This window comes from Rhinopithecus bieti, unplaced genomic scaffold, assembly GCF_001698545.2.
Source record: "Rhinopithecus bieti isolate Rb0 unplaced genomic scaffold, ASM169854v2 scaffold_1673, whole genome shotgun sequence".
NCBI classification, from domain to species: Eukaryota; Metazoa; Chordata; class Mammalia; order Primates; family Cercopithecidae; genus Rhinopithecus; species Rhinopithecus bieti.
Genome location: NW_016804690.1, coordinates 894,223 through 920,830, shown reverse-complemented (window position 1 = coordinate 920,830; position 26,608 = coordinate 894,223). Strand labels below are relative to the sequence as shown.

The following is a 26,608-nucleotide window of genomic DNA, read 5'->3' as shown; positions in this document are numbered from 1 at the left end:
GCTCGTTCCCCTTCCCATTTTTTACCCTTCCTTTCCTTCTAGCTGGAAAAGGTGGAGGAGTCTTTAAAAACAGGACGAAAGTAAAAAAATAATACAACATTTAAAGGATACATCCAACAGACTGATCATTTCCCTGCAAGTGTTGATGTTGAATCCATCGAACGTTATGTCTGTTCCTAAACATTTAAATAGAAAAGGGGAGTGGGAATTGGATCATTTGAAGGTGAGGGAAAGAACCTCCAAGGTAGAAGACTCGCAAAGATACCATCCAAGAGTGTGGAGCCAAACTTGGTCTCTGCCAAATGAGGAGAGCGTCATGGCAGGCTTGTGGGCAGATATGCCTGAGCCTCTTGGTGCCCTGGGAGATAGAACGGACAAGCGCCAGCATCCAAGTACAGCATCTGAACCTTGGCTTGGCTCCCCACAAGCCACAGACTTCAGCAAATTAATATATTTGTGCTTTAATTTCCTCCTCCATCATCTGGGAATAATCATAACAGTAACAATGACCATAATTGCCCCCAAAGACTGGTTGGGTATTAATTGAGATAATAGAAGTGAAGTTTTAGCCCAGGCTTGATATATGATAAGTTCTTAATAAAACAACTAACTTTATATGGCTAGGTATTGTTATAAGCACTGCACAGATACTCTTCAAAATAACTCCATGTGGTAGATGCTATCATTATACCCATTTTATAGATGAGGAAACTGAGTCCCAGAGCGATTATATGATTTGCTCAAGGTCATAACCAGTAGGGGGCAAAGCTAGGAGTTAAATGCAGGCCAGCCATCTCCACAGCCTGAGCTTTTAATCACAACATACAGCCACTCAATGACAGCTGCTGCCCTTCCTTACTAAATTGCAGGCATGTCACTGGAGCTCCAGCCATCCCTGGTCTCCACCCTCACCTTCCATATACCTGAGAGCCAAGACAGGTGCCAAAGACCCTGCAACCCCCTTTCTTTCTCTCCACTCTTCCACAACTGCAGGAGCAAGAGTGGTTTGGAGAGGAGATGGGCCTGTGCTCTGGGCCCTGGGGATCTATCTGCTCAGCCCTGGGTTCGTCCCTGGGAGGGGTATGACTTGGTTCCTGGGCCAAACCTCTGCTTCCTGAATTCTCAAGCCCAGTCCTGCTGCAGTGAGTGAATGAGAGCCCATCACTCACTGGAAGACTTAACCTGGCCCATCCCTGGACTCGGAGAGAAACCAACTCCCTGTGGCTTTCTATGGGCTGGGGCTCAGAGGGGAGATGCAAATCTTTCCTCCTGAGTGCAGTTTGACCCTCTGACAGCTCTGAGGCTTGCAAAAATCTAAAGATGGGGAACTGAGGACAGTCTAGGAGAGTCAGAATCATCCCTCCTTCCTCCTTCCCCCAAGATGTGCTACAGAACTGGATCTTTCATCTGCAGAGGTTTCCACGGTATCCAAGTTATTAATTTTGTGAAAAAATTTCACTTAAGTCAATCCCAGCCCAGGGATTTTTTCTCCTGGGACTCAGCCTGCAATTTCATTTGACACTACGGAGCTTTGTTCCCGCAGGGGCTGGCTGGTCGCCAGCGCCAGCCCCGCCTTCAACTCCACCATCATCTCCCCCTCTCCTGCCTCTCCTTCTTCCCCTCTTGTCTTGCTGGACTGAATCAGGATCCCTGGGGTCAGACACCAAAGCCCTTTCTCCTACCTGTGGTGCTCCCAGTCCAATGCCTGCCCCTCCCTCACCCCGTCCCAGCATCTCCTACAGATTTTCTGAAAGACCCCAAGAAGGAACTTACGTTTGGAAAACGCCTCATTCAAAAGCATCTTGAGTGCATTGGCAGTAATCTCAGAATCCTAGAAAGAGGAACCCAAATGCAAACCATGTCAGACCCTGACAAGTTGTTTCAAGACAGTGAATTAATGCAGTGCTTCCTCACAGTCAGACACTGGGTCCACTGGCCCTGTGACTTTTGTTTTGTTTTTGTTTTTGCTTTTGTTTTTGAGACAGAGCCTTGCTCTGTCACCCGGGCTGGAGTGTAGTGGTGCGATCTCTACTCACTGCAACCTCCACCTCCCAGGCTCAAGCGATTCTCCTGCCTCAGCCTCCTAAGTAGCTGAGACTACAGACGCATGCCACCACGCCTGGCTAATTTTTGTATTTTTAGTAGAGACAAGAGTTTCACCATGTTGGCCAGGATGATGTCGAATTCCTGACATCATGATCCGCCCCCCTCGGCTTCCCAAAGTGCTGGGATTACAGGCATGAGTCACCGTGCCCGGTCAACACTGTGATTTTAAAAGCAAGTGACATCTTTAAAAACTCAAATTCTCCTCTTGTTTTGGGGACCCCAGCAGCCTGGCCAGAGGTGTGTTAGTGCCATGAGTGTGGTATGCAGTGTGCAGAAGACTGCCATGCCAGGGTCCTGCTGCCTTTCACAGGGCTCTCTTGAACAGGGATAAAGTAACAGGAACAGCAATGATAGGATTGAACCAGATGTGCCAGAGCCAGTGTGGAAGATCCTTAAATCCTCACAACAGTTCCACAGCCATTTTCGAGTTAAGGAAGTCATGATTTTGTAAACTGCTGAGAACTGTATACATACAACATCATTTGTCATTTTCATGTGACATAATTGCTTGTGGTTTGTAGCTACCAAGAGGCAGAGCTGGAACCTAAGGTTGGTTCACCCCAAAGTGCCAGCTTTCCCCACTGCACCTACAGGAATTGGTATTTCACACAGGAGCCCATCTCAAACTGGGGACAGAGATTGAGAGAATAGGATATTCTGTGTGCATCTGGGATAAACACTGAGTCAGAGAGAAAAGTCATCCCTTAACTGTCAGACGGAGGACAGATCTCAGGCAGGATGACCAATGAAATGCAGAGAAAGGGTGTTGGGCTGATGTCTGGGTCCCAGTCTGAACCCAGTCCCTTATTCATCATGTGACTTTAGCCCAGTCACTTTCCATCTTCCCATCCTCCACTAGCCAGACCCTGGCAATTCTACTGGAAATGAGAGGCAAGAGCTGCACAAAGCAGTGTCTCCTCTGAAGACAACTGGCTTCACCCCAGCACAGAGTGGTCAGTCCCAATAATAAGGCCTGAGGACCTGGGCCAGGCACGGTTGCTCACACCTGTAATCCCAGCACTTTGGGAGGCTGAGGGGGGTGTATCACCTGAGCTCAGGAGTTCGAGACCAGCCTGGCCAATGTGGCAAAACCCTGTCTCTACTAAAAATGCAAAAATTATCCAGGCATGGTGGCTGGCATCTGTAGTCCCAGCTACTTGGAAGGCTGAGGCACGGGAGTCGCTTGAACCCGGAAGGCAGAGGTTGCAGTGAGCTGAGATCACACCACTGCACTCCAGCCTGGGTCACAGAGCAAGAGTCCGTCTCAAAAAAAACAGACCTGAGGCCCCTTTAAAAAGCCTCTGGGGTTAGAAGACCACCCCCATTAGCCTGCCAGGAAAGAAATGGGATGTCGAGAGTCTACATTTGGACCTTGACCCCATCTCTCATGAGGCCTTGTACTTCAGCCAGCTCCTTAACCTCTCTGTGCAGGTCACTTTACAAGCAGAGCAAGGAGAGTGACCAATACCACCCCATGCAGCCAGAGAGAAAAGTAAGATAAGGTGCATGAAGAACTATGCAAATATGAGCTTTTCCTTTCATCATTCTTGATGTTCTTAATAAAATATGACCCCTTGGCAGCTAAGGAAACAAGGTTTTGTTAGCAAAAATACTGGCCTATAAATCCATCTAAAACATAAATTGGCTTATCTTTGCAAAGGTTTTATTCAATAGCTATGCAAAGAAACTGTTCCCAGGTTTTATTTCCTGCGAGGGATTCTGATGTCTTTTCTTCTATTTTATCCTTAAGTCTAGAAAGTCGCCCCGAGCTTCCCTGGGGGGGTGGTGGAGACCATTGTTTTTTTCCTCTTCGGGGTCCTTTTCACACACTTTATTATCCTCCAAAGAGCAACACGTTCACTGTATTTATGGGGCAGGTTTTGACATTTCAAGTCCTAGCTATGCTTTGACTTATGGCCCCCACCGGGTTGCTACCAAAGTGAATGCAAGCCAGGGCAGGGGAGAAGGATCGGGGGTTCTTTTTTCTCTGCTCAAGTGCCCAAGTTACATTCATATCAGGCAAAGCTTGGATTCCTCAGGCTGCTGGTCTCCCAGAGGGCAGGCAGGGCTGCAAGACAGTGACAGGGAACAGGGCTAGTCCTGCACACTAATCCCAAGCCAGGTTAGCTGAGCTGGCTTCCACTTTGACTGGGCAATCCCCACTCTGAAGCATATCGATTTGGAGAGGTTTTGCCGTCCCAGCTTTTTATTCAGCGGTTCCAATCTGACAGGGCCAATTTGCAAACAGAAAGCATTTGGCAGGACCTGGAGATCTGGCTTTTCTATTTTCTCAAGAGTCAGTCAATGCAGCAAGATAAGTGGCCTCAGTACCAATTCCCAAGCAATGTAGGAAAGGTCTTCGATCTTAAGACAGGACGGTGATAAACACAGAAGCTGGGGGCCCCTGAGATCTAAGTCTCAGCCTTTTTATTCCTAGAGACCTCAGGGAGTAAAGATTGAAGTGACCTGAGCATTCCTGAATATTCTCCTGCCCACCTGGGAAGCCGTGTTTGCCCTCCACTCACCTTCTCTGCCAGCTTCTCAAACAGGCTCTTGAACTGGCTGTCTTCCTGATCCACCTCACTGGGATGTGGCTAAAAAGAAGGACATTTGCAAAGTTAAAATGGGAATCGTCAAGGAGAATGAAAGACAAAGATTTAAAATTCATTCCTTCATCCTTTAGTATCTATGATGTACCTACTGTGTGCCAGGCTTTGGGCTAAGTGGGGGCACATGGTGGTAAACCAAGAGAAAGCCAAGGTTCTGGCCCCAGGGATCTTACATTCCAGCAGGGATGAGCAGGGAGGCAGCCCTGGGGCCTAGCAGTTTTCTCTCTAAGTGATTTGGGGAAGTGAGCCCCACCAACCCAGAATTTCTGAATTCAGGTTACAACCGGAACCACTTTCAGAAAATGACACCGACACCAGAAAATCTTGGTGTGAATCTGTGGACTCCTAAGGGAACCACTGATAATTTTCCAAGGAGTCAGAACTCCAGAAATTGCGTGAAAACTTGGGGTCATATTTAAATGCATTTTTGGCTGGGCACGGTGGCTCACACCTGAAATCCTAATGCTTTGGGAGGCTGAGGCAGGCAGGTCACGTGAACCCAGGAGTTTAAGACTAGCCTGGGCAACACGGTGAAACCCCATTTCTACAAAAAATTCAAAAATTAGCTGGGTGTAGTGGCGCACACTTGTAGTCCCACCTACTTGGGGGGCTGAGGTAGGAGGGTCGCTTGAGCTCAGAAGGCTGAGGCCGCAGTGAGCCAAGACTGTACCACTGCACTCCAGCCTGGGTGACAGAGTGAGACCTTGTCTCAGAAAAAAAAAATTTTCTTAGCTTTCATCAGATTCACAAAGAGCAACATGATTTCAAAAGTAGTTGAGAACATGGCCTAGTAGAAAGAGCAGAACTAGAACCCAGGAGTTCTAATAGCAGATTGGCCCGTTACTGGACACTATCTCAGGGCTCTGAACATCCATGGCCTCTACTCTAATATTGACTTAACCTGACCATTTTCATGGGGCCATTTTGGGAATCAAATGGGAGCTAATGTGAGTCAAAGTCCTTTGGAAATTACAAACCAATATATAAATGCTTCTGTCCAGAGACTTTCTGATGTGACAGTGGGCTCTGCCCAAAATAGAACAATGCCCAGTTGTCACCACAAGACAGAATGGAAAAGTGACAGCTTCCCAGATGACATGAAATTTCTAGAAAGCCGGGTCAGTTTCTTCCAAAACTATCATGCATTCCAAAACTACTCATGCATAAAACTAAGATGAGTACGAAAGGCCCAATATAGCTTGATGATGCTGTACTCATAAGGATAACCACTGTAGTGTTAATACTTGTCTTTGTTGAGTACTTACTACCTGTCAGGTACTTTGCATGGATTATTTCATTTAATATTCATGACTGTCCTGTGAGGTTCGTCTCATTACTGTCCACACTTCACCAATGGATAAACTGGAATTGTAAATGTTACTTCATTTTAAATATTATGTAACAGGCCAAGATCACACAGCTAGTAAACAGTGAAGCCAGGATTAAACTCCAGCCTATGCGTTTCTCCACCACCCTCTGGAATGATCATCACAGAAGATGCTCTCTGCATCTGACTACTCTCAGCCTCTCTGGGGCTGTTTCCTCACGTGTAGAATGAGGATATTAACGTCTACCATGCTGTTTTACATAGAAGATGTGCTAATCCAAAAATGCATCTAGATTTTTAGAAGAAAAAATGATAAACACATCGTTTCTCATCACACATCTATGATTTTAAAGTGGTTTTGTAAGGGAAAAAACAACATTATATCATTCATGTAATGCAGTATACCAAAATCTTGTGAGATGTCCATAAATTCTGGACATGGAGTAATATTCTATTATTCTGGGGAAAAAGCATAAAGTTGCATATAAAAAAACAACAAAACAGTATATGGACATGGACACACACAGGCGCAGAGCAGGCACCCCGTCACTATTGGCTATCATTGGAAACGAGGGAATTTTTGGACACTGGGAATGAGGGAAACGTGTGTACATGGTTGCAACTGTGGTTCTTCACAATTCGTTCATTCAGAAAAAGATTTACTGAATACCTGGCACATGTTGGGAACTGTTCAGAACCTGCGTCTGAATGCAATGGTGAACAAGGCATAGTTTTTGTTCTCAAGGAACTTATTATAGTAGAATCTTCTATTTGCCTGATACAATCTATATGAAAATGCTTTGCAAATGGTATGGCAGCATGGCAAAAGCAAGGAATTATTTTCTTGTTATTCATTATATCACATGTTGGGAATATCTTTACAACCCTGCTCAAAGTGAACATGGCTAAATTCCAAGAGTGTGTTTGTTCACCATGTAATTTTTCCTTCCCTCATTCAAAGCAGGTGATTCTGCTCTTCGAATGTCCAACTGTTTGTGACTTGAAGATTTCTGCAGGGAGTAAAACAGAAGTTCCTGAAGGCAATAGCCCTTCCTGTCTCCTGTAAAGTCCTGAGTCCCCTGAGGACATTATCCTGTATTCTGGAGTGTTTGTGTGTGTGTGTGTGAGAGAGAGAGAGAGAGAGTCACAGCACAGTGGTGCCCTAAAAAGAAAAAGCAGGGTTTCCCTGAGACCAAGAAGATGTTGAAGTTTGCAGGATCTTGAGGATATGGGAACCCTTGAATGGCTCCTTAGCCATGTCCTGGTACCTCAGCAGGGGAGGCTTGACCATTGGCCTGAGGACTCCCAGTTCACCAAAGATTCTAGGCCCCATGCTGAGCACAGAAGCCCAAGAGCTGTCAGTCATAAAGGAACCTGTGAGCTGACCACAGGGGTAACCAGTATGGACCCAGGACCAGAAGAGACTTCCTGTTGCTTGGGGGCTTTAGAAAACCCCAATACCATGGGAGGTGGAGATGGGAAGTCCCAGTAGTGACTAAAATTGTACTCCTGCCAACCTGGTGCAAGGGGGGCTTAGAATCAGTTGAAGTTGATTTAGCAGAACCCTGCCCTTCCCACACAAAAAAGGAGGGAGAATAATTCTTAGCACCTGAATTCAAGCTCAGTTCCATGCTCTACACTGGCAAACAGCAGCCTTTCTAATATGCCTGGGACCCATAGAAAGAGATGCCACTGTGAGCGATAAGTCCTCCTGGGAGCAGTGAGAAGGCTGAGCCGGCATCGGCAACTGAGGCAAGTGTAGGAGGGAAAATTCTGCCCAGCTCAGATCACCAAGAGTCACAAGCATAGAAAAGGCCTCTGGTGCCAGGTATTGCCACCGACTCGAGGGAGGGGCCGCTTTTGACCACTGGCTGAACTACAGTGCGCAGGGAAGCAGTCACACCAGTTCAGAAACTAACTGGAATCACTCCCCATCAGAGAAATGCAAATCAAAACCACAATGAGATACCATCTCACACCAGTTAGAATGGCAATCATTAAAAAGGCAGGAAACAACAGGTGCTGGAGAGGATGTGGAGAAATAGGAACACTTTTACACTGTTGGTGGGACTGTAAACTAGTTCAACCATTGTGGAAACCAGTGTGACAATTCCTCAAGGATCTGGAACTAGAAATACCATTTGACCCAACCATCCCATTACTGGGGATATACCCAAAGGATTATAAGTCATGCTGCCTGTAAAGAAAACATGCCACACGTATGTTTATTGCAGCTACTATTCACAATATGCAATAGACTTGGAATCAACCCAAAGTCATCCAGTGACAGACTGGATTAAGAAAATGTGGTACATATACACCATGGAATCTATGCAGCCATAAAAAAGGATGAGTTCTATGTCCTTTTAGGGACAGGGATGCAGCCTGAACCATCATTCTCAGCAACTATCCCAAGAACAGAAAACCAAATACCAACATGTTCTCACTCATAGGGGAATTGAACAATGAGACATTTGGACCACAGGAAGGGGAAATTACACACTGGGGCCTATTGTGGGGAGAGGGGAGGAGAGAGGGATATGCATTAGGAGATATACCCTAATGTTAAATGAACGAGTTAATGGGTGCAGCACACCAACATGGCACATGTATAATCATATGTAACAAACCTGTACATTGTGGCACATGTACCTAGAAACTTAAAGTATAATAATAAAAAAAAAAACTTTCAAAAAAAAAAGAAAAAACAGACGTGGGACATGCATTTTCTATCTGATAAACTCACAATAAAAACCCCCAGGGCAAGATGGATCCTTATTTGGCACCATCTCATGCATCGGCAGAAACAGGAGCCTGTAAATTTGATACATGTCAAATCACAGAATATGTCTGCCCTCACCCCCGTTCAGCTGAAGATGCCAAGCCCAGCAGCTGGGAGCACTCCGTGTGGCATCTGCAGCCAGAGACACATCAGTGTTGGACGGAGGGGTGCAAGATGGGCCTGTGCCCCCATGTAGATGGTCCTGCCCCACCCCAGGCCCACTGGCCACAGACACAGCATGGCTCTCAGGGAGCAGCAGCACCCAACATACCCATCACCCGGCACACCCACCATCTGAGGGCAAGGACAGTACATTGAAGGCACAGTGAGGGATAAAGGGAGTCAGGTGGTGAACCCACACCGCAAACCCTACATCTTTCTTCCTCCAAAGTCGGCTCAGAACTATCTCCATGGGGCTTTCCCAGACTAGGCACTCCCCCAGCACCCCTCAGATTACACGTCCTCAAGTTTAGATGGGTTTTCTGGTGTGTTCTTTTCTTCATCTTTTGTGTATATTTTCATCATTTGTCCTCCAAAAGACTGGAGGTCAATCCAAGAGCAGGACACTAGATCTGTTCTACCATGGACTTCTCTATCCTTCACAGAACAACTTAGGCACAGTGGGTGCTCTATCTGTGGGTCCTGCTTATCAAACATGGAAGACGACGCTAAGACCTCCCCCAGGGGATAGGGATATATTACAAAGCCTGGGTTCCAGAGCTACTTCTGTCTCATCTTCATCAGGAAGAGACAGGGACTAGAAAATGTTGTGGCCCTAACTAATAAGAAGTTACTATCCTTAATACATAAAGAATTCTGAGGAATCAATAAGAAACCTGGAATGACTGCTATGCAACAGTGTCAGAGTTTGGCATACAAAGAGATTGCATACCTCATGTGGGTTTCCAGCTACCACATCCCCAATTTCTCTGAAATACAAAGAAAGAAATAAACCTAACATGAGTACAAAACATACAGCTAATGGCTGGGTTCTTTGAGGAAGATTTTGGCCCTCCTGAGAGATTGGCCTCACACCCCAGACTTCATTTCCTACTAAAAACTGCATAAACAGAATCTTTAGCCAGGATTCGTCTCCCTCACCTCCTCAACCTCCACCCCACCCTGAGTTTTTCATCAGAGACAAGAGCTTCCCAGTGCAATTGGCCCTTCGAGGATTCCAGAGTGTTCACCCTGATGGATCACTCCCAGGGACAAGAATGGTAACTGGGGTAAGGTAGGGACAGAATTCCCCAGAAGGATGATCCCTGTTGACATGTCCGCTGGGGCTGAGCCAGCAAGCTCACAGTCCTTGCAGGGGTGCATAGATGTTGTGTGTGCTGTGGGGTATGTATGTGTGTATCATATGTATGTGGTGTGTGTGAATAGTATGTATATAGTGTGTATGTGGTATGAGTGTGTGCTGTGTGATTGTGTGGAGTGTACACTGTATGTACATGGTGTGAGTGGTGTACGGTGTGTGTACTGTACGATGTGTGATGTGTGCAGTGTGTACGTATGGTGTGTGGTGTGTTTGGTGTGTGTGGTATGTAATGTGTGGTGTGCATGTGCTTGTAGTATGTGTGCTGCGTGTGTGGTATACATGTTGTGTGTGTGATGTATATGTGTGGTGTGTATGTGTAGTGTGTATAGTTTGTGTAGTATGTGATGTGTGTGATATGTAATATATAATGTTCATGTGTGTGTGTTGTGTGGTATATGTGTGTGCATGGTGTGTCCGTGGTGTGTGTATATGGCACATGTATAGTTATGTATGGGGGATGTATGTGGTATATAGTGTACAGTGTATGACTGATGTGTAGTGTGTGTATGTGTGTGTACATGGTGTATGTGTATCATGGTATGTTGTATGTACATGGTGTGTACATGTAGTGTATACCTGGTGTGTGTGTGTTGTGTATGTGTGGGGTGTGTGTGGTATGTATGTGTGGTGTGTGTGCATGATATGTGTGGTATATATGTGTTATGTGTGAGTGGAGTATGTGTGTGGTATGTGGTATGTATATGTGTGTAGGTGGTACATGTCATGTGTATATGTGTGTGGTGTATACATAGTGTGTGTGAGTGGAGCATGTGTGTGGTGTACGTGTGTGAGTGGAGAATGTGCATGTTGTGTATGTGTTTGTGGTGTGTATATGTGGCATGTGGTGTGTATGTATGTAGTGCATGTGTGTGGTGTGTACATACATGGTGTGTGTGAGTGGAGTGTGTGTGTTGTGTATGTGTGTTGTGTGGTGTGTGTGTGACGTGTGTGTGGTATGTGGTGCATGTTTGTGTGGCGTGTGGTGTGTATGTGTGTGGCGTGTGTGTATGTGTGTGGTGTGTATGTGTATGGTGTATGTGTGTGGTGTGTATGTGTGTGGTGTATGTGTGTGGTACATGGTGCATGTTTGTGTGGCGTGTGGTGTGTGTGTGATGTATGTGTGTGGTATGTGGTGCATGTTTGTGTGGCGTGTGGTGTGTACGTGTGTGGCGTGTGTGTATGTGTGTGGTGTGTATGTGTGTGATGTATGTGTGTGGTATGTGGTGCATGTTTGTGTGGTGTGTGGTATGTGGTGCATGTTTGTGTGGCGTGTGGTGTGTACGTGTGTGGCGTGTGTGTATGTGTGTGGTGTGTATGTGTGTGGTGTATGTGTGTGTATGTGTGTATGTGTGGTGTGTATATGGGGGGTGTGTGTGAGGGGAGGAGGGGGTACTCCGGTTCAGGTCCCGCTCTCAGGGCCTCACATGCTCCTTCTGCAGGGGTGGGAGCCCCAGTCCAGGCCGCTGCTGGTCTCCTGGTTCCCCTTCTCTCCTTGACCTATAGAGCAAGGTGGAGGGGTAGGAGGGGGACACCCAGCGAAGGGTCCTTTGGCCTTGTAGTTTCTTAGAGCTTTCTTCTGGGAACATGTACTGGGAACTGGGGTGGGTCCTGCACCTGCATGGGGCCACTTCCCTTTGTGGGCCCACAGACAACTGTTCCCCACCACGGAGGGAAGGAGACACACAGGGCCTGGGCCTTCTTCTCCGAAAACACTCTCAAGCAGAACTCGCCGTCTTTGAAGGGCTCAAACGTGGATGGCACCACCAGGTACTCCCCAGGGGGCAGCCGGGCCCGGCCAGAGACCTCCCGCAGGTTGACATAGGTGCTGGTGCGCGCCGAAGGCTGGTAGTCCAGGAAGAAATCCCAGCCCACGTGTGCATCCGTGTGACTCTCCAGCTGCACAAAACAATAGGCAGAGTCAATTTATTGCTAAATCCTGGAAGATGAGAGCCCAAGAGTTCAGCTTTATCGTGCTAATTTAGGAATTATTGATTTTTACCATTGCACTAAGAATCAGGAGGCCACGGATTCTGTTGTGAACTCACTGTATGTCAATCATCAAGTGTATATTGAGTGCCTTCTGGGTGCCAGGCCCTGTTTGAGGCATTGATCTTGCCTTTGTGACCTTGACCTGTGGGCCTCCCCAGTTAAATGAAGGTTGAGTAGCAGGATCTCTAGTGTGCACTCAGCTTCTGTCTGGATATTTTTCCTCTCTAATCCAATAGACTCTTTTATTCTGCAGCTGTCTCTGGAAGTGTGGCACTGACCTTCCCAGTACAGGCCCAAGGCTGGATAAAAGAGCTTAAATCCTAGTCCTCAAGCAAAAGCTGCCACAAAAACTTGCTCACCTTTGACTATCTGGGAAAACTGCTCTGTAAAGAGACTGCGATGGTCAGTCTGGGAGCCCAGGGAGGCAGCTCTAAAAGAGACAGGCAGTGGGGGCAGCTACAGCTAGGCCTAATCCGGAGTCCCCCCAGCCTCCCCAGGGCCTCGACTCTCCTCAACAGGCGATGATGCTCTCCAGGACCCACTTATTTGTTGCGGGGAGGTGGGAGGCTGTTGATGCATGACACAGGCTAATTAGTGACTGCACAGTGCTTCCAAAACACAGGTGCCAACATTATTATTGCTGTAATTAAGCCTCCCCATAGCACTGCGTCTTTACGATCAATCTTCATCAAGATGCCTGTGACAGAGGCCAGGTGCTGATACGCTGCAAGGGCTATAGCTTCTGTGTGACCTGGAGCTGAAATGTCCACCCCAGAGTGGACAGTGTTCACTCGTGGTCATCAGACCCTCTTTGCATTATAGATCTGCCAAGCAAAGAAGGAAGCAGGCCACCTGCCCCCACTACCCTAGCCAGGACTCCACATAGAGCCCCCAGGAAGTCCTCACTGACCCGGCCACTAGGGTGCCCACAGTCCTTGAGATTCTCCCTAAAAATGCTTACACTCTGGGCAGGAGAATGCTGGCGGTGTGGCCAGCGTGGACGTGACCAAGGCCTACATGTCATGAGTTAAAGGTCATTCTTGCCATACCTGATGGTAGCAAAGGGAGGAGACAGGGCACTAGCAGGAGAAAGCACTCAGGAGAGTTGAAGTAGGGAAGCTATTCTAATTTGGCTTGGGTTGGGAAGGGGGCAAACTGAGTTCCAGCAAGAATCCAGGGTGGAGCAGGTTAGAGAAGTCCTATTTGGGAGGCCAGAGTGGGGACTGAAGAACACTGAGGCAAGATCTGGGTAAGACTCTGTCCTACCAGGGACCCCAAGTAAGCAGGTGCCACAAGGTCCCTGGCCCCCACATCTGCCCTTGACATAGCACAGTTCAAAATGACAGGATGGAAGTTGGGCAGGCTTAACTAAGGGTGGTTCTCAGTGTGGGGTCAGGATCAACAGCAGCACCCCAGGGTAACTTGTTAGAATGCAAATTCTCAGGCCCCACCCTAGACTGAAAGAATCAGAAACTCCAGGAGCGGGACCCAAAATCTGTGCTTTAAAAAGCATTCTAGGGGATTCAGAAGCACATTCTAAGTTTGACAACTGTTGTCCTGAAGGCCCCCTGGCACTTGCAGAGCACAGGATCCAGGGTAACACATTGAGGGCACTGTGAGGTGCTACTGGAGAAAGCTCCATTGTGTGTGTACATCACCTCTCACTCATAGAAATGGGGCATTTCTGATGGGAACCACCATCACCCAGACTTAACTCAGCTTTGGTTTTAATTATTTTCTGGTAGTAGGACTCAACTCCTAGCAGGGGGCTGGACCAAATGGAGCACTAGCTGAAACAGGGAAGAGGTGAAAGCACCTCTCCGTAAGACATAACCATCAGTGTGCTATATCAGTTTACTGTTGCCTTGGCAACATCCAGAAGTTACTGCCCCTTTCCATGGCAACAACCTGACAAGCCAGATGTTAACACTCTTTTTCTAGAAATTTCTGCATAATCTGCCCCTTAATTTGCATATAATTAAAAGTTGGTATGAGTGTGGAACTGCCTGTCAGCTGCTACTCTGGGCTCACTGGCTATGAGGTAGCCCTGCTCTGCAAGGACCTCTGCTGCTGCTCTACCCTGCCACTTCAATAAAAGTTGCTGTCTAACACCACTGGCTGGTCCTTGAAATTTTTCCTGGGTGAAGCCAAGAACCCTCCCAGGCTAAGCCCCAATTTGAGGGCTCACCTGTCCTGCATCAGTAAGAAGTATTTGCTCTAAACCATTCACTTGCTTGTCTGTTCCCTCCGTAATCAATAACATGCACTTTGTGAGTCAAGGGCAGGTGGACCAGTAATCTGCAGCCTTGGACCAAGGCGTACACTAGACCTGATGAATTGAGCCTTGTTGGCACATGCTTCATGGCTAGCCAAGTTTGAAAACCCAGAAGAACTGGGGTAAAGCTGCAGCAGGGTAAATACACCTCTACCTAATTAGTGCAACTGACTCCAGCAGGAGGAAGCCCAGAAAGAACACTGGTTCTCAACTTTGGCTACCCATTGGAATCACGTTGTTCAGACCAGCAGGGGTATGGGGGGAAAGGTCACCACTGTTCCTTCTATGAGGGCCTGACAGATGGGACTTGCAGTGGTCCTCACCCACTCTCAGAGCTACCAGCCTACTCATGTGGTTTGATTCATGACTGCATCATGTAAGAGCTGTGGAACAACCAGTTTCTATCACAGGAAACAGATGCTGCCGGCTGCCCATCCTGAAGGCAGCCAAACTATTTCTCACCAAAGGAAGGAATTTCTGTCAGCACTCACACACCTCCTTGGGAACCTGTGGGGCAGAAGAAAAGAGCAGGTCACCTGAGAGCTCCAAGGTCCTCCTTCTGCTCCTTTTCCTCCCTTCCTATGTCTTGCAGACAGACTGTGCAGTCCTGGGGCCACTGAGGAAGACATTTGTGCTAAAGTGAGAAGCCAGTCAGCATTTCTGAAACTGGAACATTATTGATGAATTTCAAGGCCATCTATAAACAGGATCCTAGAAATCTGGTGGGGGCCCACCAGATTTCTAAGTTCTACTTTCATACTTTTCTAGTTGTAGAATCTACCAAGATCTCAAATTCTTCAAGAGTAATAGCCTTGGGCTTTCAATGAGAGCTAATCTCTTCTTATAGACCTACAGACCTAGAGTCCAAGATCAAGAGCTTGACCAGAGTGAGGGAATCTCAGTTAACCTGAGCCATAGTTTATTCTGCCCTTGGCTGTGGTGAAATGGGTCAAGAATAGGCACGTGACCCAAGCTGAGCCCATCAGAGACTTACTTCTCTGGGATTTCTGAATCAGAACTAACAGAAGGGGCTCCTTTCTTAATGCTAGTGATATTAGGGAATGAAGAAATCTAGACTAGCACAATGTCATCAACACTAGGGAGGAGATGTCAAGAGAAATAATCCTGGTAGTATCTAAGTCCCTTGTCCCAAGCCTCCATCTCCTTCCCTTGCTTTGGTTTCATGAGCTGGTATATTCTTTTCACTACCCTAGCTCAAGTTAGGCTCTATTTTATGCAACTGGAAGTGTTGACTCCCACAAGAGAGTAGCTCTCAGATCCAGAGTAGGAGCTTCCCCATGCCTGGGGTTCCTATGCCAGGCTAGAGAAGAGGATTCAAACCCCCCAATTTGTCCCTTTCCATTCTTTGTCCCTGGCACATAGGCCCTTTTGACCAGAAGACCATTATAACCATTGTTTGTGACTTAGGTCTATGGTCAACTGCCTATAACTCTGAGAAACAACAATATTAGGGAAAATGCTAGCATGCTCACTTCTGGAGCCCCCTGTGTCATTGGCAGCAGAAGCAGAAGAGTCCAGGGTCATAGTCATTCCTCTAATTTTGAGTGTAAAACCAAAATCACCCATGCAGAGGCCTCACAAGTATCTTCCTCTTGGCTCCTGGCCTTTACACACCCTTGGCAGGGGCTTTCCTAACCCCTTGGGCCATCTTTTCACAAACAACTTGACCACCTCCGGTGCCATCAATATGCTCCAGATTCACCCTGCCAAGAATCACCCAACAGGAACTGAGCCAGGCAGGTGGGGCCTCTTGGTGGCACAAATCCAGAGCAACAAGGTAAGGAAGCAGGCCTTAGCCACTGCCCGTGGGTGGATGGAAAGAAACAGTCATCTTTGAAATGCAGGATCCTGACTGCAAATGACACACTGGCCTGGCATCACTGCAGGAAGATAAAGGGGAGAGAGAGGAGGCCAGACAAGGAGGGCTCTTTAGCCTTTGGAGGCACCTGGCTGCTTCTCAGTCAGCAGCAGGTTTTCATCCTCAATCCAAACTCCAGTTAAAGCAAGAGGAGAGAATATAAGGAATAAGAATATGGCACCCACTCCCTGCAACCCCAGCTACTCCCTATAACCCCAGCTACTCCTGATACCCTCTTAACCTGACTTTTAAACTGTTTTCACTTACGGATGTCATGCTCTAAATTATATGCCTGTGGCCAGATGTAGAAGGACCACAGATCACATACAATGGAATATTTTTTAAGCAGCTGTAATTTGATGACTAAAAAACTGATATGCTTTATATATTATTTATGAGTGCAAATGTCATGCCACACAAAGCTATTTCAGTCCGTTTGAAAGAATGCTTTGCTGGTCTGGTTATATAAGGTAGGCCTGGCCGAGTGTGGTGGCTCACGCCTGTAATTCCAGCACTTTGGGAGGCCAAAGAGGGTGGATCACCTGAGGTCAGGAGTTTGAGACCAGCCTGGCCAACAGGGATGAAACCCCATTTCTACTAAAAATACAAAAATCAGCTAGATGTGGTGGCATGCACCTGTAATCCCAGCCAATCAAGAGGCTGAGGCAGGACAATTGCTTGAACCTGGGAGATGGAGGTTGCAGTGAGCTGAGTTCACAACACTGCACTCCAGCCTGGGCAACACAGCGAGACTCCATCTCAAAAACAAAAAGGTAGACCTGATGGATGAAGAACTGAGTAGCCCACCCTGCATCCATGCCCACCTACTATCGACTCTCCAAAACCATCATTTAACTTTCACACTGTCAAGAAATATCCTTTTGGCTGGAATGTTCTCCCTTGAAATCCAGCTCATCTTTCAAGGTTCTCATCAAAATCTCCTCCTTCATGAAGCTGAGGTGACCCCAGCCCATTGTGTCTGGTCCCCATCACAGCAGATCTGCCCTGCTCTGTTGCCAGTGGAGTGTGCATTTGACTTTCCACTTCAGATTGTGAGCACCTTGAGGACAGTAACTATGTGATATTCCTTCATGTCCTCAGCTTATAGTACAGCACCCAGCACATAGTAGATGCTCATTAAAGTTTGTTGACTTGATGTGCATACACTAAGTGTCTAAACAGGTTTTTATCTCTTCAAACAGAGTCTGGCTTTGTGCTACTAACATTCTAGGTGGAGATGAAAGAGCTAAGCTGGAGTAGAATCGGAGCTTATTTATTTGCAATTCCTTTCTCCTGCCATCAATTAGCAATTATTTTCCAACTCCCATTCCTCAACATAAAATACACTCACGTGCCCGTGCATGTGTACACATACACATATACACCCTAAATGCTAAAGCCCTAAATTCCAGAATATGAGAAATAAAGGGTGGGGTGCAGATAGGATCTTGACAATTGCACTATTTCCTTACTGGTTTCTTATTACAATATTTTTTCATACATTAATTTATACTGAGATATTGGGCCTCCAGTCAGCTCTTGGTCTTCCTGATTAGAATTGTATTTTTCCCAAGAAATTCTTTTAACAAAATTGTTTTAAAAAACAACCACCATAAGTCCCGCTGGAATTTGTTAAAAGGAGTCTTTGCCTGTATAAAAAAGTGGATTCCAATTTATTTCTGGCTAGACTTGTCAAGACACAAAGGTCTTACTTTAATATATCTGTGAGGCTGTTAAGTCTGTAGAGGGGTGGCTGCCAGGAAAACTGGCACGTTAGCCAGGGACTGCAGCGTGAGCCCAGAGTCAGCTGTATTCCAGACTCCAGAGACACCAGAACTGAAAACGGGCACGTGGTTTCCATCACCCCAGCTCATGCTCTGTGTGCTCCAAGTGTCTCAAGGCCTCCCAGGGAATAGTTGTCTTTGGCTCCCATATCCAGCCTCCTTCCCTGACTCAGTGATGCCCCTCATCCTCCTTGTGCCACCTCAAGTGCCTTATGCCCCCATGTTCTTGGCTCTTGTCACTGGGGAAGCCTGTACTTGGAAAAGAGTCCAATGAACACCTGTACACTGAGCCCTCAATGACAGGCAAAGGTTAATGTGTCACACATCTCGGTGTTAACAGCAGAGACTTAAGCCATAGGAATGAATCTCTAATTGTGGAATTCAGGCCTCAGTAAGGCCACTGGGATTGTTATATAGGGGAGCAAGGGCACTTCTCGATTAGGAATACTCCAGCAATAAGAAAGATGTGCTACAATGACTGGCCAAGATATTCAGCCCCAAAACATAAAGTGTGTAATGAAGGACAAATCCAGCACAGCAGTACCTGGTAGATAGCATAGCCGATGCTAAGCATGCCCTGTCCTATCCTCTTCCGTTGCCTGCGATTTTTCTGCATCAGACCCAGCAGCACTGTACAGCAGGGTTCTCCGATGCTCTCCTCCTGGTCTTCATCCACTTCATCCAAATGGATTTTGAACTGAGGATTGGTCCAGTAAGTGGCTGGAAGTCACCCAGGTGATGGTGATTCCCCATGTAGCGGGTGAGGAGATGAAGAAGAATAAAGTAAAAGGAAGAACCTTGATCATCCTAATGAATGCACAGCTCTGTCCAAACTGTGCCTAGTAAGCGGGCCTCAGAAAGTGTTCTTTACAAGGTGGTCAGGAATTTCCTCCTACCTCCCTACACATCCACACACACAGACATATCCCATCGCAATTGGAAATGTGTGCTTGTCCATTTGATCAACCAGGAGCCCAGAAGCGCTTGACTGGGAATATTCAGGATCCCGTGATCCGAGGGCCACACTGGGCAGCACTGCCTCCAAGTCTTCCTGGGGAAAGACTTAACATCACCTTGCTCTCAGCACTTGACCTGTGAAGGCAAACCCACCTTCTGGAGGAAGGGAGATCTCTGGGTAAAAACCATGTCCCCAGGACAGAAGAGGAGAAAGTCCCAGAAGAGACTAGCTACGAAAGAGGTCTCTGCCTGACACTATAAAGACAACTGCTCTTGCCATCTGATTGACACCTATTCTCCCTCTGAGAGGGCCCCAGCTGCAGAGCACAGCCGGCAGCACCCCTGAGAACTACTCTGCTGTCCATCACCCCAGGGGCCTTACAGGATGGCTTCAGTGTCGCAGCCTACTGACGAGACACACTTTCTTCAAGAGAAAGTCATTTAATAATGCATGAGGAATCACAGTTGGCAGTTAAGAAGCAGTCTTGCCACACCACCTATGGATATTGAAAAAGACTCCCTCATTTCAAAGATGGATTTTAAAAAATCTCTCAGAATAGTAAGTACACAAGCCAAGCCACAGAGAGGTTAAAAGGATCATCCAAGGACACGCAGCAAGTCTATGACAGAGTCCGGTGGCAGAGCATAATTGCAGAAGACATGCCTGACAGGTGTCTCCACTCTAGGGCCTCAACAATTTCAATAACCATGTGCCCTGGAGGAAAAAAGAAGTGGAAGGGCATGGGATTTTTCCTTACATCCTTTAAAGAAGAGTCTAACTTGAAAAATAACAAGGCATTCACAGGTGACCAAGAGCCATTGATTATCACTTTTCTTTACAGTAGGATTTCTTATTCAATTCCACCTTCCCAGAATTCCCAGTTCCAGGTTTGTTTGTTTGTTTGATTGATTGATTGATTTTAGGGCTCAAGTGTATGGATTTTAAAGTCAGATATCTGTGGATTCCAGAGGAGACAGAAAAAATTCCGTAATCGCCTATACTTCCATCACTACCAAAGGGCAGGAACTATCCATGTCTTCCTGACAGCTAGTTGACGGCAAGGATGGGATTGTGATTTGGTGTTTGCAGATACCTAGGGCACCCCCTATGGTTCTGAGCTCCAAAAATGATCCATGCAAATCTCCTACACATTTTCTAAGAGCTTGCTAATGGTGAGCAGATTTTAATTTCTCCCAAATGCAACATTACTGCAATCCATACATTTTTTGTTTACTCCTTAACAGTACTGGAGGAAGAGAATGGGCCGTAAAACAATGCGTCCCGTTTATATAATGCTACACAGTTTACAAAGTGCTTTCCTACACACTGTGTTCCAAGGCTCACAGTGACCCAGTAAGGTTCAAAGATCGAACTCCATCTGGAGGATTAGGAAACTGAAGCTCAGAAGAGGGAAATGCCCTTCCCAGGGTCTAAATCAAACAACAAGGGCAGGACGTGGACCCCTTTCCTTCCTCTCTGTTCAGCACTCTGGTCACAGCTGCCTGAACTGGGAGCTTTGGGTTGGATGGGTGATGAAAGAAGAGAGAACTTGTCAAGACCCAGCATTGCACCCAGGTGGGGTTTTATTCTAATGTTGCTTCACTAGCACTGAGCACAGCCCTGCAGTGAGCTCTGTTCAAGAGAAAAAAGTGACTGGCCCTGCCTCATGTGCTTACAGTCTAAGTCAATAAACACATCAACAGCAAACCAGGCAGGGAGCATGGGGAGCAGGAGGTGAAAAGTAGAGAGAGCAGGATTTGCTTTTCTTCATTTCTCCTTAGAGATATGGGGCTGTTTTCCCGAGTTTCTTCATCAGGTGCTGCCTCAGCTGGTTCAACCTAGGAGGAGCCTACACAGGGGACACATTAGTGATCTTCTGTGAGCCAGGAAAGCTTCCCACTTTTCATCAAGTGAGGACCCAGGGTTAGTGCGGAGGCCATGCAACCTGCCTATACTATCACCATGCTATCTCCACCAGGGACTGAGTCCCCATGACATGCATGCCCTGTGTGTGGCCACCACGGACCACACTGTCTTTGCCCTCCACCTCCAACTCAGGCACAAACACACAGTGAAACAGCAGCTCTAATGGATGCAGTCTATTGAAACGGCAGATGTTGTACCCGTGTTCCCCTAGCACACCATCAGCCACTCTGTCCCAGAGCTCAGCGGGATGACTGTTAGCCAGCTGGGTTGGGGGAGTGGGGAGGAAGGGGCAAAAACCCAAAGGAAGAACAGGAGGCCTTAGCATAAGGTGCTAAGAGCAGGGTTAGTGTGGAAAGCATGTCCTTTGGGGGAGGGGAGGGTGGGCAAAGCAGGGATGGTTTGAACACACAGTTCAGGCTGCAGCTGAGTGGCTGCAGAGCCACTGCCCACCCTCACAACCCTGGCCCCCAAGCCCTAGGGAGAAGCAGGACCTCCAGAGGGTGCCCAGAAGTCAAAGAACAAAGTCCAAAGGCCTTATCCAAAGATTAACATATGGGGCTGTGCACAGTGGCTCACAACTGTAATCCCAGAACATTGGGAGGCCAAAGTTGGTGGATCACTTGAGCCTAGGAGTTCGAGACCGGCCTGGGCAACATGGTGAGACCCTGTCTCTACAAAAATTTTTTTAAAAATTAGACAGGCCTGGTGGTGTGTGCCTGTGGTCCCAGCTACTGAGGAGACTGAGTTGAGAGGATCACTTGAGCCTGGGAGGCAGAGGTTGTGATGAGCAGAAATCGCACCACTACACTTCAACCCGGGCAACAGAGCAAGGCCCTGTCTCAAAAAAACACACAAAATACCAACAAAAAAATGATATAAAGTGACCCAGTTCAAGGAGGATAAGCTGGAGGAGGTTGGGCCGAGGCAGCCCTTCACCTTACCTGGGTAGTTCTGGCAGCCCCCAGCTGTGGAGCCCCGGATCCAGCGGCCATTGAACAGGACCAGGTTCCATTTGTGCACCTCCTCACTACTCAGAGAGTCCGGGGACAGGTTGCAGATCTCCAACCGAGAGAATTGCCTCACGAAATCTGAAAATGACATCCTGGGGGCAGAGGCACCAGAGGGCTCTCAGTGAAGAGGGCTGGGTTGTGATTAAAGGCACGCATACCGGGCACGGGAAGGAGCCGTGGCACAGGCCCTAGAGGCCGTGGGCTAGCATGATCTTTCCTGCAGCACACTGATACAAACACGCAGAGACGACAATCCGCATTCTTCACTAGCGCTAGCTTCTTGGCTCTTATAGGGAGCCCCCCTCACGTATCTTAAAAGCCAAGCAAAGGATCTGAACTGTAAACTTCAAAAGACCCCAGGAGGTCATCTCGACAAAGCCTCTGCCTCTAGATTGGGTTAAGTCTAAGCTCACAAGAGGTTTATTTTTGTTTAATTCAGAGTGATGTATAGTTAAGCTGTACCATATTCAAGGAGTATCCTTATTATCTTCCTTAGTTCACTAGCAAAGGAAGTTATCCCATATTGATGGTAGGTAAATCTTAGCTTAAACAGATAGAAGCAGTGCTCTCAGTTCATTAGAAAGATAGTAGAACTGAGAAAGACAGGCTGACAGTTAAGCCAGGCTGAGGGCCCAGATATCATGGTTTCAGAGCTTTAGATGTGCTGGTATAGAGGTGGAATTTTACCAGGACAAAAGGAGGAGAAGAATGAATTCATCATGGTCAGGAACCATGTTGCCTTCCTGGAAGACCTAGAGACTGGCTGCACCCACATCAGAACGGAAAATGGACCCATCACCAATGGGACAGCGCTTCAGCGGAAAACTCACCAGAATTCTCCATCCTCAACTTTCTTGTCCAGTTCTTCCTTCTGCCGGGGGTCTATGTGGTTCCACTCTGGTGCACTGAGGGGAAAACAAGCAGAGGTGGTCGCTTCTGAGGGGTTCTACACACAGGGCAAGCTGTTTACTGCACCCAAACTTCCCCCAAGAGCCAGAAACAAAATACCAAAAGCACCACATGCAGACAGAAAGGCAGGATGGACAGGGTGGGGTGAGCTCACTGTCTAGGGAAGGGACACAGACCCAGGACATGGACTCCATGGGCACTAGCAGGGTGGCCTTGGACATGTGACAGGAACATTAGGGCTCAAACATTATTCTCTAATTTTTACTCTCCAGGCACATTTGACATTTCTAATTAAGACTCCCAGGCCCCTGTTCTCAGGAATGGGGAGGCACAGGAGAGGACATGGATGAGTTCTTGTCACTAGAAAGGCAGGCATTCCAGTACCCATTAGTCACTTGTCACTCTGGCTTATCCAGCAGTCTGGGGTGAATATGCTGACAGAGTCTAACCGGCTCTGGGGACATGGACTTGGTTCACTTCCTTCCACCTGCAAGAATGATCATCCAGCCCAGTTTTACGGCAATTTCCCAGAAGTAATGTCAACCCATGAGACCTCCTGCTGGTGGCCTTTCAAGGGAGATATCCATGCACTTTGTTCGAACGCCATCTCCAGCTTCCTGACCTTTACAAAGTTAGGTTTTCCTGAAATAGGTATGTGACATCTAAGTAACAGAGCAGCAGCAAGATCCATCTTAAAAAATAAAAATAAAAATAAAAAAATCCCTGCTTGAATACCTTCGGCAAAACCTAAGCACCTTCTCTCCCCAGCATAAAGCTGTGGCACAATCCAGCCCAGCCTCTCCCTCCAAGCTAGGCTTTAAGGCCCTGGGGGTCAGCAGGACAGTTCCCAGGGCCTCTTCAATTCATTGAAACATTAATTTGATTAAAATCAAATCTCAGAATGTGCTTGTTATAAACAAAGATTAGGGCAGGAGTTGGAAAATTCTAGATCTGACCTACTGCTCCAATTGGTTTTTGTTTTTGTTTTTTTTACTTTTTTTTTTAAAGTAAAATCTCACTAATCCCTGGGCTGAGCTTAGGGATGTCGCCTTAGAGATTCAGCACCCTCCTTCTCCAACAGCTGATATATGTAACTATCCCAGGTTGCATCTCCAGCTGGTGGGGCCTCCAGGCCTTGACAGTCACCACCTCCCACCTGCCAGGCAGCGGGTGCTCAGGGAAAGGAGAGAAAGTCAAACAAGCCCTTTGGACAGCTCGGTAAGTGACTTTTGATAAGAATGACCCAAATTCAGGGTTTCAATTTCACATAGCCCTGTCATCCTTTTAGGGAAGTTGGCAGAACGGAGGTTTTGGGTTTTGCTCAAACTTAGGCAGTGGAATGAAAAATCCTTCCTACAGGAGGCTCATGTGTGGCCCTAGAGACACATGTTTCTTCATGACACAACCCTGAAGGGAGTTACTACCCCTCTGTGCAGTCATGACCAGTCATGATGCTGTGGTTAAATGTGGTGATGCCCTTCGAGAGCCCTGGTGGCATCACAGAGTACCGACAGCACTTGAGGATTAAGGATATATTAGAAGGGGGCATTATTGTGACCAATTTCATTTCTGGTGGTTCTTTGTCCATGAGACTGGCTAATTATTATTATTATTATTATTATTATTATTATTATCATTATTTAAACGGAGTCTCACTCTGTTGCCCAGGCTGGAGTGCAGTGGCACAATCTCAGCTCACTGCAACCTCCGCCTCCTTGGTTCAAGTGACTTCCAGCTAATTTTTGTACTTTTAGTAGAGACAGGGTTTCACCATGTTGGTCAGGCTGGTCTCAAACTCCTGAGCTCAAGTGATCCACCTGCCTAGGCCTCCCAAAGTGTTAGAATTACAGGCGTGAGCCACTGTACCCGGCCAAGACTGGCTAATTCTAATTCCTTCTCCACACTAACCTGCCTCCCCCAGGCCAGCTGTGCTTACTGGACAGAAACCATCCTATGCTTTCCATCCTCCTGCATCATGGGGGCATAGATTCCAGGGCACAGCTGTCCTGGGACATCACCACCTCTGACCAACTCAGCAAAGAGGCCTGCCCAAGAGGAGTCTCTCCAGTCAGTGATGAAACCTACACAGGGCAGGAGCGAGTGCCGCTGCCTCATTCATCACTGCTGCCAGGGCCCAGGGCTCCTAGGGTCAAATTTCATTTTCTCAGCATCCTTGTTTCTTCTTGGTGCTGAGGGGTTTGGCCTTTGTCAGAGTGTCCAGTGTTTGTGGAGTGGAAAGAAACAGACTGTGAGTGATCGATTTGACCTTTGGACCAGCACAGTGTGTCAGGTAAAAAAACACAAAAACCTTTCAGCGCGAAGCAAAATTCCACAGAGCCGCCAAACTTTCAAATGCCAAAGCAGAAAGCCAGAATCGAAGAATACAGCCCAGTGGTTTTTATTTTGCTTTCCTCAGCCTGGATCCATTTAATACTCTTTGCTGAACACACTGTGTGATCTGCAGACAGGACGTGCTGATGAACTCACTGTGACATCGATATCATAATTGTGTGTTTTACACAACACCCTTCCGCAGAGGGAGAGAGGATTGCAGAAGCAGGGGAAAAACCTACTCATCGCTCCAGGCTCCCGACCACTCCACTTCACCCCATGGATTCCTGAGTCTGATCAGCCTCTCTGGATGGCCCTGGAAATCCACCTGCAAATTCCACACAGAAAAGCAGCTGATTTACTATGTTCCTGTTGCCTTGCAGGCATGTCTGCACCTGAGAGGATCTGCATTAAATTGTTCAAATGTTCCTAAAGGACCACACTTTTTATTTTCCCTTAACGCATCTTTTCAGGCTTGAGCCAAGTACTCTGTTTTTCATAATTTGTTTGAATAAATGAAGAGTGAGTCTAACCCAAAAACAAGCTTATGTCTGCTTTAACTCAGATTTAGATTTTATAGTTGACTAAGATTGACTGAGCTCTTAATACATGAGGCCTAATGATAACAAACGCCCTCCCAACAAACACCAAAGCATGACAGTTAACATTTATTGAGCAGGTACTATAGATGAGGTGTTGTGCTAAGCATTTAAGATGCGTTATTGCCTCATTTAACACTCATGACAATCCTGAGAAGATAAAGAATTATCTTCATTTCATAGCTCAAAAATCTGAGACTTAGAGAAGTTATGTTATCCAAGATCATCTAGTTAGTAAGTGGTGAGTGCAGGCTGGGAACCCAGGCAGTCTGTCTCCAAAGCCCACACTCCTAAATCCACATATACTGCTTTCGCCTATTTATTGAACACTCAAGCATAAGCCCCTTGCGCCCTGCACACACACCTGCATTCCCATGTGCACACACCAACTGCATAAGCTGTAAGGTCCTCATTGTCTTCATTTCCTGTGTATCCCCCAACTCACCTAGCCCAATGTTTACATGTATATGTTAAATTCCCGTTTGTGAGATTAACTTCATTAAAGAGTGTATTTGGGTCAGGTGCAGTGGCTCACGCCTGTTATCCCAGCACTTTGGGAGGCTGAGGCAGCACATTACAAGGTCAGGAGACCGAGACCATTCTAGTCAACATGGTGAAACCCCGTTGCTACTAAAAATACAAAAAGAAATTAGCTGGGTGTGGTGGTGCGTGCCTGTAATCCCAGCTACTCAGAAGGCTGAGGCAGGAGAATCACTTGAACCAGGGAGTCGGAGGTTGCAGTGAGCCGAGATTGTGCCACTGCACTCCAGCCTGGTAACAGAGCGAGACTCCATCTAAAAAAA

At 47.1% G+C, this 26,608-nt stretch overlaps 1 protein-coding gene across 1 annotated transcript in view; it reads right to left on the bottom strand.

Moving 5' to 3' along the window:
• Positions 1 to 26,608, bottom strand: part of CAPN8 (calpain 8) — a 77,033-nt gene that overhangs the window by 7,567 nt on the left and 42,858 nt on the right. The window contains exons 7-16 of the mRNA XM_017869954.1: positions 25,449 to 25,534; positions 22,797 to 22,871; positions 21,898 to 22,058; positions 18,617 to 18,792; positions 14,905 to 14,916; positions 11,830 to 12,041; positions 9,717 to 9,753; positions 4,632 to 4,700; positions 1,774 to 1,831; positions 112 to 176 (exon numbers count right to left, since the gene is read on the bottom strand). Coding sequence (XP_017725443.1) covers positions 112 to 176; positions 1,774 to 1,831; positions 4,632 to 4,700; positions 9,717 to 9,753; positions 11,830 to 12,041; positions 14,905 to 14,916; positions 18,617 to 18,792; positions 21,898 to 22,058; positions 22,797 to 22,871; positions 25,449 to 25,534 — 951 coding nt within the window. The remainder of the gene's footprint in view (positions 1 to 111; positions 177 to 1,773; positions 1,832 to 4,631; positions 4,701 to 9,716; positions 9,754 to 11,829; positions 12,042 to 14,904; positions 14,917 to 18,616; positions 18,793 to 21,897; positions 22,059 to 22,796; positions 22,872 to 25,448; positions 25,535 to 26,608) is intronic.